Here is a 20624-nt window from a genome sequence, read left to right as displayed (position 1 = left end):
CTAATGGGTTCCAGATCTGCCAAGGAGACCATCAGGATGAACCCAACTGTAGCAGCAAATTTGTGAGATGTTGTTTTATTTATACTTAGTGAAAAAAGGAGAATTTGTACTTTCCTTATAGATCTCCAAAATATGGCCTATTTTCAGAGTGAACTGAATATGGAAATTACAACTAAGAATAGTTTAGGTTTGGTTTAGCATAGAGAGGTTGAAAGTATGGGAAACAGAACACACAAATCTCAATCAATCCATTTGACAAAGTCTCTCTGTTTTGCTTCTGCTATTGAATACTATGTAAGAAAGGGATGGAGATACTAGGGATAATTTATTCCAGTGCTCTTAGTCCTACAGAGGAGGGAATAAGGCCTAGGAGGAGTGAGTGACTTGGCCAACGAGCCATCAACTGGCAGAGCCAGGGTGGAGCCTGAGACTGCAAGCTCCACTCTGACATAGCAATTACCTTTGAGGTGCACAAAAGAAGGCCTATTTGAAGTAGAGGTGGGTGGGACAGGGAGGCATGAAGGGGAACCACTGTGGAAAATAATCTTACTTCTTGCATAATCTTGTATTTACATGAAAAGCTAAATGTGGATTCCAGGTTAGAAGAGGTGTTTTTACCTCTAGACCCAGGTATCTTGGGTAGCCTAACATGGAGGGTAACATATGACCTGATAAGATGTATTCTTTTTTTTTTTAAGGCACAGGCAGAAATGGTTAAACAAATCAATAAAATTATTAACAAAGTAACTTCTGTAAATGTTATATAATTTTGATCAAAATACTTCCTAAATTTACCCACTACCACCAGAGTCCACCTCCCTATACATGGGTTTATACTATGACAAATACGTTTCTTTAAGCAGATAGAATATTTGTTATAACTAAATAAGTTTCAAATGGATAGAATCTAAATAATTATAGTTACAAAATTATGTCCATATGTGGACATCATTTATGTTAGAAATATAAATCAAAATGTCGTAAGTGGGTGTAGAATATACATTAGATACACTAATTGACATTACGTTAAGGACTAATCTCTATGAGTCAGGTATAGAAAATAATAAGTGGGCGCCTGGGTGGCTCAGATGGTTGGGCGTCTGCCTTCGGCTCAGGTCGTGATCCCAGGGCCCTGGGATCGAGTCCCGCATCGGGCTCCCTGCTCCTTGGGAGCCTGCTTCTCCCTCTGCCTTTCTCTCTCGCTCTGTCTCTCATGAATTAAAAAAAAAAAAAAAATCTAAAAAAAAAAAAGAAAATAATAAGTATGTTAATATTTCTACTAGAAAACAAATGTAAAGCAAGTGATTTTAACAAAAATATTGTTAAATCACTAAAAGGGTCACGATATATTCAATTTTAATTCTGTTCTTATTTAACTCAAAAAACCTAATCATACACTATAAGAAATGTCTGTAAATTATATATGAAATATCTTCTCAACATATACGGAGCCACCACAGAAGATAAATTACTGCTATGTGGTAAGAGCACAGCATAAAAATAAGCAACGGTTGAAGGAGAGAGACAGAAAGAATAATGTAGTTATTGCCACTAGCAACAAAAGCAGAATTTGAAAAAGAGATAAAAGGAAATGAAATTATACCCTACTTACATGCCAGAGCATCAGCATTGTGCCCATTTATAATACGACCAAACTGAAATCATGGCATTTTCTTCTTCCTCTTTCTCTCTTATTCTGATGGGTGAATACTATCTACAGTTTACTTGTAGCTAAGTTTCAAGTTCAATACCCACGAGGGCCAGTTTTTCCATTCTGTGTCCTCGTAAAAGGCTGTACCTTGAGCTACATGTCCAGTAGGTCTCAAATCCATACACCCGGTCACAGAAAATGTCAACATAAAATTTATCTTCACAGTTTATAAAACAATAAAAACAGTCATTTTCACATATGAAAAACAGAACACCATTAGTTATTTGAGACTTTGGATACATTAGGATAAAAGTGTGTTTTAACTGACACGTAAATGAAGTGATTTAGGTGCACTCTGCAATATCTTTTAGTATTTCAGAACCCCACATAAAATAAATCAAGATCCCAGAATGCCAGAGGGGCCATCTGGAGGCATTCCCAACTGGGGTGTGACAGTTAATCATACAATTCCAAGTTCCCATAACTGAAATTACTTAATTTTCTTCAGTGCTCATCAGTTTCCTGAAATAATTAAAAGAGCTTTAAACATAACGATAAATTTTCACATCTGTAACTTCTGAGAGGATTAAAGAAGAAGTTTATCCAAAGCTAATATACAAGTAATTAAGTTTTGAAAAATAACTCTGAGCTTGGAATATATAGAAAGGATAATAGCACATACCAAATTATAATAATAGATACTTACATTTAAGACAAGGAAATACATTTCTAAAGGCAATCTTTTAATGCTGAGTTTTTTGCTGATCTGTTCCCATTAATTTAACACATAATCACTATTTTTTATATATTTTATATACATTTCATTTCCTAGTTCACGAAGTATGAAATACAAAGAATTGCTTTATCTTTCCGTATTTTCTGTCAGGCACAAGAGATAAATTTGACACGTTATAGATCTAATTAGTCACAAAAGAAAACCCTAAAATCTGTATAAAGACTCAATTATTCTGTTACAGTGTGTTAGAGAGCATTGTACTATTCCCAGAGGTGTGATTTATGATCCACTCCACTAAACACTTCCTTGCTCCACTGAAAAAAAGTCTATGGGTAGTGTCACCTTTTGAAATAAATCAGAAATCACTCAAGAAAACATTTTCTTTGAAGTAGAAGAAAGGCCTCTTTGAGAATATGTTTATAAAAAGATCTTACGATTTTATGGTATTCTGGTCTTCTGTGTGCAGGGCGAGACATGGTGCTTGAGAGATGAAGAATGCGATCTTCGATTTCTTTTCGTCGGCTTTTATGTTAGAGGTGTATCCATCCCTGTCGTCCTGTTTTTGCACGTTCCTTCTTCCTTGGAGACAAGAGTGCCACTTCTGCACTCTCCTGCTGTTCTTTGCTGAGCTGAAGAGGAAAACAATCATGAGCAGGACGGGCTTATGAGCACGTACCTTGCCACCGATCAAATACTGCTTCACTTGGGAGTACAAGTTGTAACCTAGAGGCATGAAAGCTGATAGTGGGAAGTCTGATCAGAGGCACCAGCTACTGAAAATTCTTTAGCCCAAGGGAGTATAAGAGTGGTGTTTTGCTCTCATGCCAAGGCATTGTTCTAAAAATCACAAACAGAAACCTTCACAATCCAAGATAGATCTAAATGTTAGCATTATTCAGTCTTTGTATTGATTGTTGTGTGAATTTGAGACAGGATCAGCAATCTGTAGGTACTACATCTTGGGTTCAAACCTAATGAACAACTCTAATGGGTATCACAGACCCCCATCTTGCATGATTACAGAATTCAAATATATCTGATACTTTTGTTTTCATAAGCAACAGTTTTAAGGAAAAAATACCAACACCCCAAATCCATCATTCCTTAAAACTGCTGCTCAAAATGGGTGTTCTACAGTTTAGTAATGTATAATGATTCTGGCAGAGAAAGCAAGCCCTTAGCTTTCTTTTGACAGTCCCTGAGATGTTAGCTATTGAAACCTCTATTTATGTAGGAGTATAGACATTTAAAGTTAACACGAGAAACTCCCCCATCTTGACCACTCCATGCAGGGCGTGGAGGACCAAAACACTTCCAGAAATAGAAGCCTAAGACTCAATTTAAGAAAGTCACTTCCTACTTCTTACCATCTGAGTCAATTAGCCCTGTGTGTTCTAGAAAATTCTTGCTATAAAGTGACAGACTAGGAGAATTTGGAAGTCTCAGGCTGAGCTGCAGTTCTACCATTTACTGGCTGTGTGACTTTGGACAAGCCATTTTATTGTTCTATGGCTCAGTTTCCACATTTGCAAACTGGGAATAATAAAACCCACTTCACAGAATAATTGTGAGTATCAAAGAGGTAATATGTGCTATAAAACACGTTATAATGCACTATAGAAACACTAATTACTGTAGATTTTTCTCGTAGGTGAGTATATCGAATGGGGTTCTACAATATTAGTGCCTGTGTTCCATGACTCTCTTCCCAGGAAAAGTCAGTTTGGCTGGGGGGTGGTGTGTGTGGGGGGGTGCTTTTCACTGGTAGAGTAACAACACCTTATATTTATGTCAAGTTTACAATTTACAGCACGGTTTTCACTTTATCTCATGTTAATTTGACTACCATCTGTGAAAGAGTACTGTAATCATTACCATTTTCTAGAATGAGAATCTAAAAGTCACGTTGAGAAATTTGTTCAAAGTTGCTGGGTAGTCGGCAACAAAGAGGGATTTTGGCTCAAGTTGCTGATCCCAAATCAAACATTTTTTTCTATTGTACACAATCCATGTTAGAGCAAAATATTTCACAGGTAGACTCCCAATAGCTACTAAGGTATGGTAGAGAGCCCATTGCTGAGCGTAGTGTGGGGGCGATGCTGGGTTCTGAGAAAAACAGAGACAGGCCTGTGTGCTTGGTGGGTGGGGAGTGGTGATACTGAAATCAATTTCACTAAACCACAATGGCTGTGCTATGGAGACATCAGGGCCACCATGAGGATTTAGGACATCTCAGGTACCCTAGGAGCCAGATCCTCTGCTGGGCTGACAGCCTCCCCCTCTCTCCTGCCCCTTCGTCCAGGAGCACGGCGCTTAAGGAAGGAGTCCCTGTCTGGCATTCCCTCTCAAGAGCACAGCCAGCACAAACACAGCTGCGGCCAGGGCGCTGGACACTGGTTTGCTGATGTTCAGACTGTGAAACCCACCAGCCTTCAGCAGCTCTTGGGATCCCAGGAAGCCTGCTGTGCCCCAGGCTCTGTCTTTTCTCCACTTTCTTCACCTAAAGAGAAGAAAGTGCAGAGGGAGGGTATGTTTCAAACAGGGAGCTGATCGAGAATATCTGTTCTGGCAGCAAACTAGAAAGAGGAATCATTGCAAAATAATGCAGAGGAAAAGTTTTTGCTCTTTTATTAAGAGTTCTTTTGGAAGCCTAGGCCAGAATTCGGAGCTGGCGTTGGGAGAATGATACGATCCTCAGTGTCATCATAGTGGACTGCAAAGCAACCAGTGCAAGGAGATGATGAACTGGGTCACTCCCTGAGAGTGGTCCCCTGGGAGGTACCTGAGCAGCTGGGTAGAGACCGGGGAGGTGCTAACAGAGGGCAGCACCGATCCGTCAGCATGTTATCATCATCTGAGATCCCCCACAAACTATCAGGCACGGCCGTCACATCTGCATTGGGAGCTTGTTATCTTTTTGCAACTTCTTTTTCTATTTAAGGCTGCTTTTTGTGTTTATTTTAACCAAACTTCTTTATGTAAAATGAGTGATGATATGCTCAGCAGCCCCCCTCCCCCCAGGACTGCTCTAGCTGTCAGATCTGATCTCCCTGTCGGTGTGTCAGCACGTCCTCAGTGAATGAGCTGCCGGGTCTCCACTGACGGATAGACATTTTATATGTTGGATAGACAGCTGACAGCAAGCTCTCTTTAGCATAAAGACCATTTGGTTACAAAGGCCCAAAGGAAATTGATCAGTCATGGATGTAATCCTTCACAATCATGGACAAGTTACACACAGGTACCCCTGAGGAAGTCATTAGTTCTTTTGACTGTGAACAACAATAAAAACTTAAGAATTTGTTATCAACAAACTCCTTTACGGCAAGACATTGATGCCTCAACAGTGATTTCTCATCAGTGAATGCTCCATCCTTTCCTGCATTCTTCCCTGAAAGAGTGGTCTACATTTTCCTTCTCTGCTTCCTCACTTCCCGTATGTTCCACGGAATGAACTTTTAAAATTGGAAATTACAAACATAAGGAAGATGTGGTTCTTACTACCAAGCTCTACTGAACGAGCTGCTAGATACACTTCAGGCTCTGTTGTAAGCAATGACGCAGTACCGATAGAGTTGAAATAGCCAGCACCCTCCTGAATTCTACGCTGCCCTCCTCAGGGGTCACCGCTACGCAGAACTTGGTATTTATCATTCCTATTCATGTTTTTAAATTCTACATATGTTGGTAACCACAAAGAATATGTAATATCATTTTGTTTCAAAACTTTACCTAATTCGTCATACTGTGCATATCCTACAGCTTGCATTTTTCCTTCCCAGTTATTGGTTAAGATTTATCCGTATCTACAGCTGTCGCTCTAGCTAGTTTATTTTCACAGCCTCTATAGCTGAGGTCAGCAGACTTCTTCTGTAAAGGGCCAGAGAGTAGATATTTTAAATTTTATGGACATATGAACTCTGTCACAACCCCTCAACTCTGCTATTGTGGTGGGAAAGCAGCCATAGACAATTCAGGAAGAGGTGTGCCTATGTGCCAATAAAATTTTATCTGTAAACATGGAGATTTGAGTTTCATGTAATTTCACATGTTATAAAATACTGAACAATTTTTTTTTCCCAACTGTGTTAAGATGTAAAAACCATTCTTAGCTCACAAGCCATAGAAAACAGGCAGTGGGCCAGTTTAGTCTATGAGCCCTATATGGTTCACCCCTAGTCTATAGCATTCTATTTCTGTGGTTTATTCATCTGTTTCTTTGTTATTGGACGTTACTAATGAAATGGAATGGAAATACTGTGATGGAATACTACATACACCTTAGATAAAGCTTGCTTGTTGTTCACATCCTTTAGATCCTAATGTTAACTTAATCATTTCTGATAAAGATATGGTTAAAATCTCTGATTATGAGAAGTCTCCTTATACTTTGATCAGCTTTTGCTTTATGTATTTTAAAGTTATGCAGTCACAGACATACAAGTTGACAATTGTTTTATCTTCATAATGGATTTTTCCTTTTATTATAATGGAGTGTTCCAAATTAGCCTTTTGACACTTTTTGCCTTTAGTCAGTTTTGCCTTATTTTAATATTATTATTCCCAGTTAAATATATTCCAATACCTTTATTTTTCAAGCTTTGTGTGTGGTCTAGTTTTAGGTGTGTCCCTTGTAAGCAGTATGACTCTGTTTTTTAATCACTCTAGAGGTAAGTTTACTCCCACTTTGGTATGGTGGTGAAATGTGTGTACCAGACCACCGGCTCCTAACCCTGATTCTTCCATCATCTCTGCATGACCCTGTGCAATTTCCTCAATCTCTTCACGCCTCAGTTTTCTCATCTGTAAACAAGTTGAGGATAATATTAGTACCTCATCATAGTTCTTAGAACAGTGCCTGGCATGTTGTAAGCACACGGTAATTGTTAGGTATTTAAAATTGTGTGTGTGTGATTATTGGTGTGTTTGGTCTCATTTTTACCATTATTTTGTGTTTTCTTTTTACCATCATTTTCCCTTTGCTTACAATCTCTTTTCCAGTTAATATTCCCTTTTTCTTTCCTGCTTTTGAATCATCTATACACCAAATTTTAATTATTTTAATAATCATACTTAAAATTTTACTGCTTTATTAACATAAGAATAATAAAAAAAAATGAAAAAAAATTTTACTGCTTTAATGAAATATGAATTGATTTACAATTTGATGAGTTTGGGCTTATGTATACACCCCCGAAGCCATCAAATTAATCAATATAATTAACACAAGCAGGCAGGGGGGCGGAGGGAGAGGGAGAAGCAGGCTCCATCCCAGGACTCTGAGATCATGACCTGAACCGAGGGCAGACACTTAACCGACTGAGTTAGGTGCCCTAAAATAAATAAATAAATCTTAAAAAAAAAAAAAAAAAGAGAGAGAGAGAGAGAGAGAGTTCCAGTTACTCTGCAAGCTTCACCAATATTTGGTATGGTCAGTCTTCTTAATTTTAGCCATTTGCACAGTAATATCTTATTATAACCATGTATTACCTAAGTTCTGTCTCTTAAAGTAAAAAAGTAATTCTACAGCTAATAAGTAAAGAAAATAACTTAAAAATACCATATTTGTATCATTATTATTTTTTGTCTTATATCTTTCCTTAGAGTTCAATTTTCTCCTTGTTGAAATATATCCTTTAATAATGCTCTTTATGAGACCCTTTGAGTGGTAAATTCTCCTAGCCTTTATGTATCTCTTTTTAAAATTAACATATGTATCTTTACTTTGTTCTGCCTTGAGTGATATCCTATCTGGCACTAAGCATTCTGAAGATATTGCCTCTGGTCTCTAGTGTTGCTAATGAGAACTCTCTCCTCGGTCTAAGGTCATTCTTTTGTAGCTTATGTGTCTCTTCTTTCTGGTAGCTTTTAATAACATTTCTTCTTCATGTTTCACACTCTGCAGTTTTACTATGGTGTGTTTATATGTGGATTTATCTTTATTTACACTGCTCAGAACATCTAACACTCTTCTGATGTGAGAACTTTCTTTGATTCTGCCAAATTCTCAGTTACTTCTCTTCAAATATTGTTTCTCTGCCTATCCCTTCTTTTTTTTTTTTTCCTTCTGGAACTCCTATTATGGAGTTGCTTAATCTGTCTTCTATTTCCTTGAATTAGTTTTTAAAATATTTTATACTGTAATACTTATACTGTACTTTGGGTGAATTCCTCAGCATTATGTTTCAATTCACTAATTATGTATTTAACCACACCCAGTTGAGAGTTTGAGAAGAGAAATTTATATCTTATTCACTTTTTATTAGCCCAACCAAGGCTAGTCCAGTCCCTTTTATATAGAAGTCATATAATAAATATTTTCTGATTAAATACAGAAAACACCTTACATATTTGATCATTTTCTTTTTATAGATATATAATTTTACCAATACCTAAGGATCACATTTTCATGTAACAAAAAGATAGCATATAAACAAATTTGCAACTTAACTTATAAAGCAACACGTTATTATATCACATTCTGTCAATTCAAGTGCATTTTTATGCAAAGTTGGAATGTTTTTGTTGTGATTTGGCTTTAGGGGGTGCCCAAGTCTTGTTCTTCTTTTGGGGAAAGCTTTTGGGATCTTCTGGCAGAACTCTTAGGTTATGGATGTTCCAGACAGCCCTAAAGTTTGGATTGCTCTATTATTTCATAATTTCTGTTATGCCTTATATCATAATTTTATGTACCTAAATCCTGGTCTAGCACAGGGTTAAGAATGTTCTGTTTTGCTCCCAATGCTCTATTTGCTGGTGTCATGCCACACAAAGCAGCATATGGAAAAATGACAGCAGTTTTGCTTTGCAAGCAGACCATTCTCTTTTCAGTGGGAAGATACGCGGCGGCTGTTTCTCCTGTCACCCGTACCAGATGAATCTCTCCTCTAGCTTCTTCCAGCTGGAATCTGAAGTGCATTTATTAGCTCAGCGTTCACAAAGTACACGAGGAAAGATGCTAGAATCCTTTAAACATATGAGGATGTTGGATCGCTTGACCCAGCCAGTTAAACCAGTAAGGTCCCATAAAATGGTTACAGCTGGTGGAGTCTAATGATCAGAAAGGGCCATTTGTGTCAGAGCTTCCCAACGATGAGCCCGACTCTCAACAATATCATATCTTCCCTGCAGAGAAGTGGAACATTTATCAATTTTTTAATTGCTGCTTTGACCACTGGTGGGCAACAGCTTTGCTCTTCTTTCACATTCAGATGTCCCTGTCAGGCTGGAAAAAATTTCTGCTATGGTTCTGCTTTTCTAGTCATTCCAGCCTTGATCCTTCTGGTTGCTGGCTATGCTCTGAGAAGCCAGATGTGGACCATGAGCAGTGAATACTGCTGCAGCTGTGGCCCTCCACAGCGGAGAATCAGCCCCCTGGAGCGCAAGCTCGCTTGTCTTCGGTTCTTCAGCATCACCGGGAGGGCACTCATTGCCCCATTAACATGGCTGGCCGTAACCCTGCTGACAGGTACCTACTATGAATGTGCGGCAAGTGAATTCGCATCTGTGGACCGTTACCCAGTGTTTGACAACATCAGCGCCAGCAAACGGAAAGAGGTCCTAGCTGGGTTTCCATGTGGCAAATCGGTTCCATCCGACATGATCCTGGTAAGAGATGAAGTAGGTCTTCTGCACAGATACCAGTCACAAGTAAGTTCCTGATTTTTTTTTTCTTGCTATGCTATCCCATCTTAATGGCAGCCATTGGAAACATTTCACATTCCTACCGCTTCTCATATTATCTGAATATAGAACACAAACTTGATGCCATTCATCAGAGTGATTTCCACTGAGCGGCTATATAGATACGGTTAGGATGTTGGGCTTCGGAGTCAGCAGACCTGTGTTTGAATCTTGCTTTGCCATTTATTAACCTGCAAAACCTTGAGCAAGTTATAGAACTTATCCATGCTTCACTTTTCTCCGCCGTAAAATGCAGATATTAATAGGATCTACCACATAAGGTTGGGGTGAGTAATAAATGAGCTAATACATCAAAGAGCTCAGCATCATGTCCACAATCCATATTAAAAACAATAAATTTTAGATATTGTTATTAAAATTATTATTGCCACATAGGGTATTACTTCATTCCATCTTGCATATTCTGAAATATCCATTCTTGTGTATTAAAAGTTTATCTAAAATTAGAGGAAGCTTAATTATGATTAAAGTAAATTCCAGGGATGGCTCTAAATTTAATATCCTTAGACTAGTTTATGTGAGGGGGTGAGATGAGGCAGGGAAAAGGCCTGTGTCTACTGCACTTACAGGTTAAATTTAAGAAGTGTAAAAGTGCATTTTGTCAATACAGAAAGAGTCATTGACATTCATCACTTTCTCTGAAGGATTTGGGGTAAAAAGCACAGTTGCAAACCACTGCAATACAATAAAAATACATTATTTTAAAAACTATTTATTGCAAAGGCATGCACATTTTTTTTGACCCATCACTTTTTAGCTTTTAAAATTTAGAAGTGCTAGTGCTATTTTGTTGGAAAAAAAATTACTATCAACACACAGAATACTCAAGTGTTGCATATGGCCCGATTTAAGCAAAGTTAGAAATCCCATTAAGGTAGGCTCCGTCTCAACCTTTTACACTAGCCCTAAAGCTCAGGCAGAGGAGTTATGTGAAGATAGGTGAAAAATAATCAATGGGGCAATTTTAACTTTCAAATGTTCTTGCTCAAAAAAACCTAAGATGATATACACACTGGTAAGATTTTCTTAAAGTGAAAATAAAATGTCTTATTTAATGCGTACACAGACTTCTGTGAAAAGACAGTTTTATGGTTCAGAGTGCCATCAGCCAGTGGATGTTTTTGGATCAGGGACCACAAAACTAATATTTATTAAGATGTTTATCAGGGGCGCCTGGGTGGCTCAGTCGTTAAGCGTCTGCCTTCGGCTCAGGTCATGATCCCAGGGTCCTGGGATCGAGCACCACATTGGGCTCCCTGCTCAGCGGGAAGCCTGCTTCTCTCTCTCCCACTCCCCCTGCTTGTGTTCCCTCTCTCACTGTGTCTCTGTCAAATAAATAAATAAAATCTAAAAAAATATGTTTATCACTTACTGTATAAATATTTCACATTTAATTCTAATCCTCAGACTCTTTAGGAGAGAAGTAATAATCAACCCCATTTTACAGATGAGGAAACCAAAGCTCAAAGAGTTTATGTAACTCTTATAAGTTCACAGAGGTAATAAATGGCTGATTGACATATTCAAAAGTCATACTCTTTCCATTTCACCAGGCCGCCTTTCACAACCACCTTGAACTTCAATGTCATTTGAGGAATATACACTGTCTTTCTGTTTGATTTTTCTGAGTTGTCCACAAGATCATATTAAGTTCAAACCCTTTCTCTGCCCATACCTCATTCTAAAATAGCTTCCTGACATTAGTTTTATCCAATTTCAATCAACCTTCCACAGCCATGCCAAAATTATCTTTCTAAATGCAAATTGAATGATGAGCACCCTCCCCCCCGCCATTCCCATATAAAGTTCTTTGATGATTTTCTACCAGCCCAATCCCAAATCCAAATTCTTCTCACGGCTTACAAGGTCCTTCAGTGTCCGGCTCCTGACCACTTTTCTACATGACTCCTATGGCCCTGTGAGTACAAGCTTCTTGAGGTCCTCCCAAATCTTCATGCTCTTTTCTTCTTCTCTTATCGGAACTCTCCTCAGTTTCTTGCATCTGGCGAACTACTCCTTAATATTTAACTGAAGATCATCTCCTCTGGGAAGTACTCCCTGATATGCCTCTTTCTTAAGTGAGTTCGTTTCTCTCCTGTTGTGCTTACTGATATAAAAAAACTATCACATTTTACCATATTTCTTGGCTTGCTATTTTGTTTCCCTCTTTAGGCTTAAAGACTGTAGAAAAGAGTGAATGTATCTTAAATTATTCCCATCTAAGTCTCCATAACCAACCACCATGTATAGAACATGGCAGGAGGTCAAATGGGGACTCAGTAAATGATGGCTGATGAATTAATAGACATCTCAGATGGCCTTTCCTCCACTGTGCTTGCCTCTCTTAAATTAAATTGCTGTGTCACTTTGTAGGTTTCAGCCTCCACTGAGGGCATCTGTCCTGTTGTGCTCACACCGGTAATTCCAGGCCTGCTGGTGAATCACAAGCTGTGGGAGAGACCTTCACCTCCCAGACTGTGGCTGCTGATGGCTGGTTTCCTTATATGTGTGAACGTTGCCTCTCTCACTTTACATAATAATCACTCACTATTGAAAAAAGAATAATTAAAAGAATAGTTCTAAGACTGGAAAACAGTCATTTATGTCAGTCTTTTAAAGAGGGAACTAAATAATCGCAAGTAAAATATAGCTAATTTCCCTTTCAAAGCATATTTCAAAAATGAATCATAAAACTGGTAGCAAATAACTATTTGAGGGAAGAGGGAAATGAAAAGGAAAATAATAAGGTGCTTTCCATTTAGGGACATAAGGGTCTTCTTTGGTCACAAAAAATAAAAGGAAAGCAACTCAGGAAGAAATATCAATGAATATCTGTTAGCACATTATTAAGAAGGCACTTAAGAAGCTACCATTATCTATCACATCATCATTTTCATCACCATGATTATCAAATAGTTATTAAGCACCCAAAAGATACTTGACCTGTACCTAATGGTTGGGGAGGAAAGTTGAGCTAAAACCAAAGAATATAGTTTAGGTACCCTACACAAGAGTAACTGGTGGGTTGTAGCAACTGCCACTTCAAGGACAGTACTTGGAATCCATTCCAAGTTAACTGGTTAATATCCTTTGTAGCCCCCAAACCAAATTGAAATGGTTGGGCTTATTCTCTCCATCATGCCTATATCCATATCAAGTGATCAGCACCTTGCTATTATTTCGAAGACTAGAAAAACACATTTCTTTTTTTAAAAGATTTTATTTATTTATTTGATATAGAGAGAGAGGACAAGCAGGGGAAGCTGCAGGCAGAGGGAGGAGACGCAGGCTCCCTGCTAAGGAGAGAGCCCGGCGTGGGGCTTGATCCCAGGACCCCGGGATCATGACCTGAGCCAAAGGCAGACGCTTAACGAACTGAACCACGCAGTCTCCCCATAAAAACAAATTTCTTACCCACAGTTTACTTTTTTTTTTCCAGTTTACTTCTCAGTTTCATAGGAATCCCTCTTACTGTGTCTGTTCCTTTGATATTCACTATATTGATGTTTTCTGCTTTTCTTTTAAATAATTTTGTCAAGATGCTGGGCTGGATTTTGATCACCTTGGCAACCATCGCTGCCCTGGTCTCCCACTGCGTGGCGAGGTGCTGCTCTCCCCTCACCTCTCTGCAGCAGTGCTACTGGACCAACCACCTCCACAACGAGAGGGAGCTCTTTGAACAAGCTGCCAAGCAGCACTCACGGCTCCTCATCATGCAGCGCATAAAGAAACTCTTTGGCTTCATTCCTGGAAAGGAAGATGTCAGACACATCCGTATTCCTTCGTGTCAGGACTGGAGAGATATTTCAGCACCCAATCTTCTCTGCATGGGTGAGGACTTGCAAGGTCACTATAGCTTCCTTAGAGACAGGGTGGATGAGAATAATGAGGAAAGCAAATCCGAAGGTATTGAATTAAAACCTTGATTGTAGTAGCTCTCACAGTTCAGGTTGCCTAACAGATACTTTATTTTTATGATGATGGAGTTTCAATGTAATCTCTTCACCTTTTTCTGTCTCTTCTGATATTTGTTTAAACAAGTCCGTTCAAGATGCCATTTCCAAAAGCGGTTTATCTGATCATTGTGACAATCTCTGTTTTTGAAATTTCCTTGGTGGTCAGGTAATGCCTATATTGGTTTAATTAAAACAATATGGACTTTGAAGTCCTATCAGAATGGGAATCTTGGTTCTGCTACTCAGTTATCTGTGTGAAAACTAATATTTTTGAGCGCTATCTTGTTATCTGCACATGATGGTTCCTTCATAGAGCTGTTGTGAGGATTAAAGGTGATAATATAAGCAAAGTGCTCAGCACAGTGCCTTTCCTAAAATACGTGCCAACACACACTACTCTCTCCCTTTCTCTTTGTGTTCCATGTCTCCCATCACTATTCCCCTGTCTCTAATTCCTGGTTTTCTTTATTTCTACCTCTTTATAATATCCGGGAACTTTTCACTTGCTTCTGTCCCTTCTTTTGATCTTAAATATCTGACCTTTTGGGGACTAAAATAAAAAGCCCTTTCTAAACTGGTTAACATGTAAGGGAGAAGCCCATGCAAGGTCTTGAGTCATTCTGCCATAACCAGGGGATGATGCATTATTCTACCATCATTAGTACCATAAATGTTATTTGTAGCCCCTCCACACTAGGAGCATTTTTATAGCCACAACATATAAAGTTTATCCTAGAAAGCTTCCCTTCTGTGCTCTACTACAGAGACACTGTGCCTTTTCATGATCAGTTTGCACCCTTGCACTCAAAATCCATTGGGGGAACGAAGACTGACATCTGCATTTGTATACCCATTACCTAAAACTCCAAAAGGGGAGACCTGCCGGACTCTTCTCTGTGACTTTACACCTCTAATATTTGAGTTTTCTAATTTATCTGATTATTTCTGATATATGTAGTGTCTTGTGCCTGATGTCACATTCACTTAAGCAACTGGTTCATTGGCCCAAATCAGCAAAATGAGGGATTTTGCTTATTTTTTAAACCAAAACCATGGCTGCTTCCTGGGTAATGGACCAACTGCCAATCGTCATGCTGACCTTCAAGATTCACTTTCAAGGAGACCAGAGAACTTGAGGAACTAAAATGCAGTCAATTACTTACTAATCTACTTTTACACAATTGTGGAAGAAAGAGTCTATTCTGTGTGAAATTATGGGTTCCACAATGGAAACAAATAGAAAATGAATTTGAAGATCATTAAAAAAAAATCTGTAAGAGATGCATAGTGTAGTACTTTGCTACAACAGGAGACCTGTCTCTCCCTCGCCATTACTTAGTGGGTAGGTCAGTTAGTCTCTCTGAGACTACATCTATAAGATGTAGATAATGATACCTTACCTGTTGTAGGGCAAGGAACTGAAGCAAATGTATTCTTGAGGTTCCCTTTAAATCTGATAAGATTTTGATGTTCATGTTCAAATGTATACAGGTCTATATATATACAATTTTCTGGAATAGTAGTAGGCCCAGGTTGTCTCCATTAGAAGGAAAAGATCACTGAGTTCAATTCTTCTTCTAAAGACATTTGCTGGCATTCCATTTTCAAAAGAATGTTAATGTACTGAACTTTTTTAAGTGGCCAAGGAAAGCTATTCCATTTTGTCACCTGTATCCATACACAAGACTGACATATTACAAGAGGGATCTTTAAAAAAAAACAAGTTGTGGAAGGTAACTAGGGTCCTCATTTGGTTCTGATGTAAATGAGCTATGTAAATATGGAAGGTTATGTCCACTTTGTTTTCCACAGTCTCCTCCAGCACTAAAATTCTATCACTCTGTTTATCTGGGAATTTTTGAAACTCCACTGTATTGGGACAGAATAGTTTAATCAACACTTTACACCATGCTCAGAATTATTTTATTAGTTTTTGGGGATTATACCACAGTAAATACTCTCCAATAAGATTTTCAGTTAACAGAAGGATCAAAGAGTATATAAACTTAAAGCATTACATCATCAGAAAGAAGATAATAGTTGTTTATATACACTAACACCAGAAAACTTTCTTTTTACTAGATTCTGGAAGCCCTTTCTACATCAAACTCCTTCAGAGTATGACATACACAGTTTATATTCTAAATCACATAATCATGATCTTCCACTAGAGCTTTCTAGCAAAGGATTAAAGTGTTCTTTGTCTTCTCTACATAGCTTCAAAGGGCTTTATAGCAACTGTGTGAACATTTGAAGGGTAGTTCACATCCCTGATATTTCATTGTATACTATCCATTTCCAATTAAATAAATCAAATTCCCATTTGTGTGTCTGTGTGTGTATGTGTGTTTGTGTGTACGTGTGTTTGCCCAGAATATTTTGTTCCACAGCCAGTTAGACAAGACTTTTCCATCAGGAATACTGTACTTCCCCCCTTTATGCTAATGGATTTATGTAATTTTAAGACACATAATTAAAATAAATGATATGTTAATACTACCTTATATTTTGTTACCAAATGCTTTTGGCTACTACATCAAATGCTGTGGCTTGACATATATATAGACTTGCTCATTTCTTAACTTCGACTTTGTCAGCTCCCCCATCCCTCCACCACAATCTAAGCTGCCTCCTTTCTAGAAGACAAATACAATCTCAACGTTTAGATGTGTTTTACTCAGTTTTCTTTATGTTTCCAAAAGCTGAATCGCAGAATCATACTTACATTTATCTTCTTTGTCTCCTTTCTCTGTTCTCCAATTCCATTCCAATCTCCAATTCCATTAAAAAAATTCAAATGCAGGATTGTGATAAGAAACAACAATGTGAATTTCCAAAGTGCTTTTTGCATTTTGTTTAGCAAAAATGAAAATCACATTAACCTTAAAAATTTGAAATATCACAGTCAACCAAAGGCCTTCCAAATGCAAGACTAGGTAGTTATTTGCTACCTCAAAATATTAAGTGTAGCATTATAATGTTAGCTTCTAAATAAATCTACCAAAATTTAGCCCTGGTCACTAAAGAACAGATAACGGCAGGCTGTCCTCAGCTACATAGCTACACAACGAGCCCCTTTACCTGTGGGGCGCACATCTATAAATGGGACTAGTGGACCAAAGAGCAATGAATGGTGTTTCCAGAAAGGCAAACTATATCATTCCTGAACTGAATTATTTTTCTGAACTAACCACCAGGTACAATTAAACTTCTTCAATCTCAGTACACCAGAACCTTTGACAGAAATGGATTTCAAGTGTTGTTTCCTCTGCTGCCTCCCAGTGGCCAAAATAAGTATCTGCACCCATCTGTAGTAGTGGTTAATAGTAAAAATAGTATGTGTTTACTACATGCCAGCTACTTTAAACAAATTTATCCCATTTACTCTTTGCAACAAACTGGTAAACAGAATCATATATTCTGATATGACTTGCTGAAATGGCATAAATAACAGAGAGAATGTGAAGCAATTTTGTGTATGTAAAGTTCTACACATATGAAATGTTTGGTGAACCCTGGAACCATTCATAATTAGAATCCAAACCTATCTTACCTCAATAAAATAAGTTCCTCCATTTTACTGATGAAGCAACTGAGATACAGAGAAGTCCAGCAATTTGCCATAGGACACAGATTGTAGTGATAGAGCCCGAATCTGGCCTGAGTAGTGTGACTTCTGATCCTGCACTCAATAGCACTGTGCTGGAATATAGCAATAGCGGACAGCTTATCAACCTTCCAAGGCCTTGCAGGTGTCAGGAGGATTCTCCTCCTACGTCTGACACTGAATAACTAAAACACCCTGAGCTCCGACAACCAGGTGCTCTATCACATCCTAGTCCCTCTCTTTCCACCTCCACTGTCCCTGCAGATAGAAGGGCTCAGCTTCAAGGCACTGTGCTTCTTAAGAAAGTGAGATGTGCACTCTCACTGGGGCATCACTCTGGATCTGAGCTGCCCTACAGCCAGTGGCACTGATTCTGTTAGCCGCAGACTCACTGCAAGCTTCCCAGGAGGCTCAGGGATTCTTTCTATGCCGGGAACAGGCAGGACACTGCTATAATCTGCCGATTCGTTTTCAGTAGGCGACAGTTATGAAGGGTCAAAAATGGGGGTCAGGGAAACATCTCTCATCATCCATATGGTTTTGTATAAGTCAATCTCTCTGGGACTTTAATGTTCCCTTTCATGAGATAGGAGAAGGTGCCAAATTGTGGAAGTGATTAAACTATATCAAGTCACAGATCTCTTTGAAGTCACAGATCTCTCTGAAAAGCCATTATGGGGCGAGCTATTTTGAAGAAATATCTAGAAAAACTGCATGCACACGGAGATACGCTCATATGCCTCAGAGTTTACACACTGTGGTAGACTAAAATAGGGGCCTCCCCAAAGATGTTGATGTTGTAATCCTGGAATTTGTAGACCTTACTCTATGCTTTACATAGCAAAAGAGACATTGCAGATGTGATCAGAGTAAGGATTTTGAAATGGGGATATTATCCCAGATTATCCTGGGGGGGGGCAATGTAATCATAAGGTTCCTTATAAGAGGGGCATAGGAAGAAGGCAAAGTGGGAACCCAAAAGGAGTGTCAAGGAGCATCAGAGTGACACCTGAGAAATTAGCCACTGGTGGCTTTGTCATAAGCCAAGGGGAGGCAGACAGCCTCTAGAGGTTGCAAAACACAAGTAAATGGATTTTTCCTCTACAGCCTCCAGAAAGAACACAGCCCTGATAATACCTTGACTTTAGCCTAGTGTGAGACCTGCGTAACTGGCGTCAGAACAGTCAGAAATATATACTGTTCTTATAGTTACCGAACTATAATAAATTTGCACTGTGTAAAGTCACTAAGCTTGTGGTTATTTGTTTCAGGGGCAGTATGAAACTAATATACAAACCAACACATTTCAGGAAATTTATGAACCCACAAGCTGGTCATGAATGACATGTCCTGGGTTAGGACCTCTTCAAGGTAATTTCTAGCACCAGCATCCTATGATTCTATATGCACTGATGCTCTGCCCTAGGCAAAACGTGCTCTTAGTAAATAATCTATAATAGAGTATTTTATAAATATATATAATATAATGCGTTCTAATTGAAGGTATTCTAAAGTGCAGAAAGAACAGCTGGATATGTATTTTTTAGGTATTGATAGATGTTTCAGTCTCAACTACAAATAAAAACCATTTCAACATATTTTTCTTCTCTAGTTGCTACTGAGTGACATCAACAGAATTATATACTGTAAATTGTTTCATAACGTGGACATCACCAGCATTGGAAATATGAGAAAACAAATGCTAAAAGGGAAAAAATAAAGCTAATTTGGCCCTATGTAGTGCTTTTTGATTATATAAATCTTATAGATCAAGAAAAATCAGCTTATTAGTTTATGCTTACCATTCTTTCACTTTGAGGTAGCTTGACTTTGAGAAAGCTGCCTACAAAATAAGCATCTTTACTCCAATAATGATTTTATAGATCCTATGAGGTCCTATCAGACCAGAGAAAGGTCTGTATTTTGTGCAGATGATAAAGCGAAAGACAAAACCATCCAAGTGGCAGAGCGAGAATAGTAAAATTCGGTATGCAGTTCACTACTACCTGCCATCAGGGTGCCGGGCACTTTGAGCTCCTTCTCGGAAATTTTCTGGAACCCACTCACGTGGGGCTCTCGGAGCCAGACTTCACCGCATGGACCCAGGTCTTTCCTTCCTGGAGCGTGGCGAGCCTGGGGTATTCCCCCACTATGTCTACAGCACCCAAAGTGGGGTGGTGGCGGGTCCCTCAGTGTGCTGCACCTCTGGCACCCAGGGTGGGCACCAGCGCACTATCTCCGATCAGGTAGACCACTGGGGTGCCGCGTCAAGTCCTCTGTGGCTTACAACTGGCCCTTCAGATTCCTGTCCTCCCCAGCCCCTGATCACATGGTGACTTCGCGCTCTCCTGGACTAGTCAAGCACATTCCTCTCTGGCGAATGCAACCGCTGGACTGGATTCACCCACCTGGAAGGTAGGGTGCCGCTGACACTGAAAGAGATCCCATTTTAGGGATGCGGTGATCCTGGCCTGAAGAAATCAAAACATGGTTGGACAGTATGTAGTAAGTTTAGCGTGACTAGAAAACAAATGATCACTCACATTTTCCGGCATACTTTGGTTAAGACTTGCATTTGTGGACATCAACAAGAGAGCACATTCTTTGAGAAAATCACTGGAAGCCAGGATTCAGGAGCAACATGATGGATGATGGAACTTAGTGAAAATGATACGACCAACATTGGCGTCAATCTTAATGGCATTAGGATACAGCAGAAGCAAGAACTGTATTGTTTCAGTAGAAGTTACAAAGAGTCATGGCATTCTGAGTAGTAACAGCACTGCTACTTTTTTTTTTTTCCATGGTGGGAGATAGGCAGCTAGACAGGAACAGTGCATTTAATGATAAAGAACATGAAGAGATGGTGCATGGACACTACAGAGAATCTTCATGCTCACTGATTAAATAAACAAATGCATACGTGTCTCTATTTTAAATCTTCATCAGTAAATCACCATATCTTACTTG

General features: G+C 38.9%; 2 protein-coding genes across 3 annotated transcripts in view; one reads left to right on the top strand and one right to left on the bottom strand.

Moving 5' to 3' along the window:
- TRAPPC3L (trafficking protein particle complex subunit 3L) overlaps positions 1 to 2863 on the bottom strand; it is a 36376-nt gene extending 33513 nt beyond the window's left edge. The window contains exon 1 of the mRNA XM_021693323.1: positions 2822 to 2863. Coding sequence (XP_021548998.1) covers positions 2822 to 2863 — 42 coding nt within the window. The remainder of the gene's footprint in view (positions 1 to 2821) is intronic.
- On the top strand, positions 4 to 14102 carry CALHM4 (calcium homeostasis modulator family member 4). Of its 2 annotated transcripts, XM_021693324.2 has the most exons (3): positions 4 to 62; positions 9971 to 10037; positions 13631 to 14102. In XM_021693324.2, exons 1-3 carry the CDS (start codon positions 4 to 6, stop codon positions 14015 to 14017), a joined length of 513 nt encoding a protein of 170 aa, XP_021548999.1. In that variant the 3' UTR covers positions 14018 to 14102. The 2 variants fall into 2 exon arrangements, with proteins under 2 accessions (XP_021548999.1, XP_044773322.1); XM_044917387.1 differs by lacking the exon at positions 4 to 62 and having other exon boundaries at positions 9480 to 10037.
- Positions 14103 to 20624: the final 6522 nt, after the last annotated feature.

The sequence above is a fragment of the Neomonachus schauinslandi genome, chromosome 8 (assembly GCF_002201575.2).
Source record: "Neomonachus schauinslandi chromosome 8, ASM220157v2, whole genome shotgun sequence".
NCBI lineage: Eukaryota > Metazoa > Chordata > Mammalia > Carnivora > Phocidae > Neomonachus > Neomonachus schauinslandi.
The sequence above is the reverse complement of the archived record's forward strand: the minus strand, read 5'-3'. Positions and strand labels throughout refer to the sequence as shown.

Coding starts and splice junctions, on each gene's coding strand:
- CALHM4 (XM_044917387.1), top strand. CDS start 9,480: ATGAGCCCGACTCTCAACAATATCATATCTTCCCTGCAGAGAAGTGGA. Junction 10,038..13,630: donor TGCACAGATACCAGTCACAA/GTAAGTTCCTGA, acceptor AATTTTGTCAAG/ATGCTGGGCTGGATTTTGAT.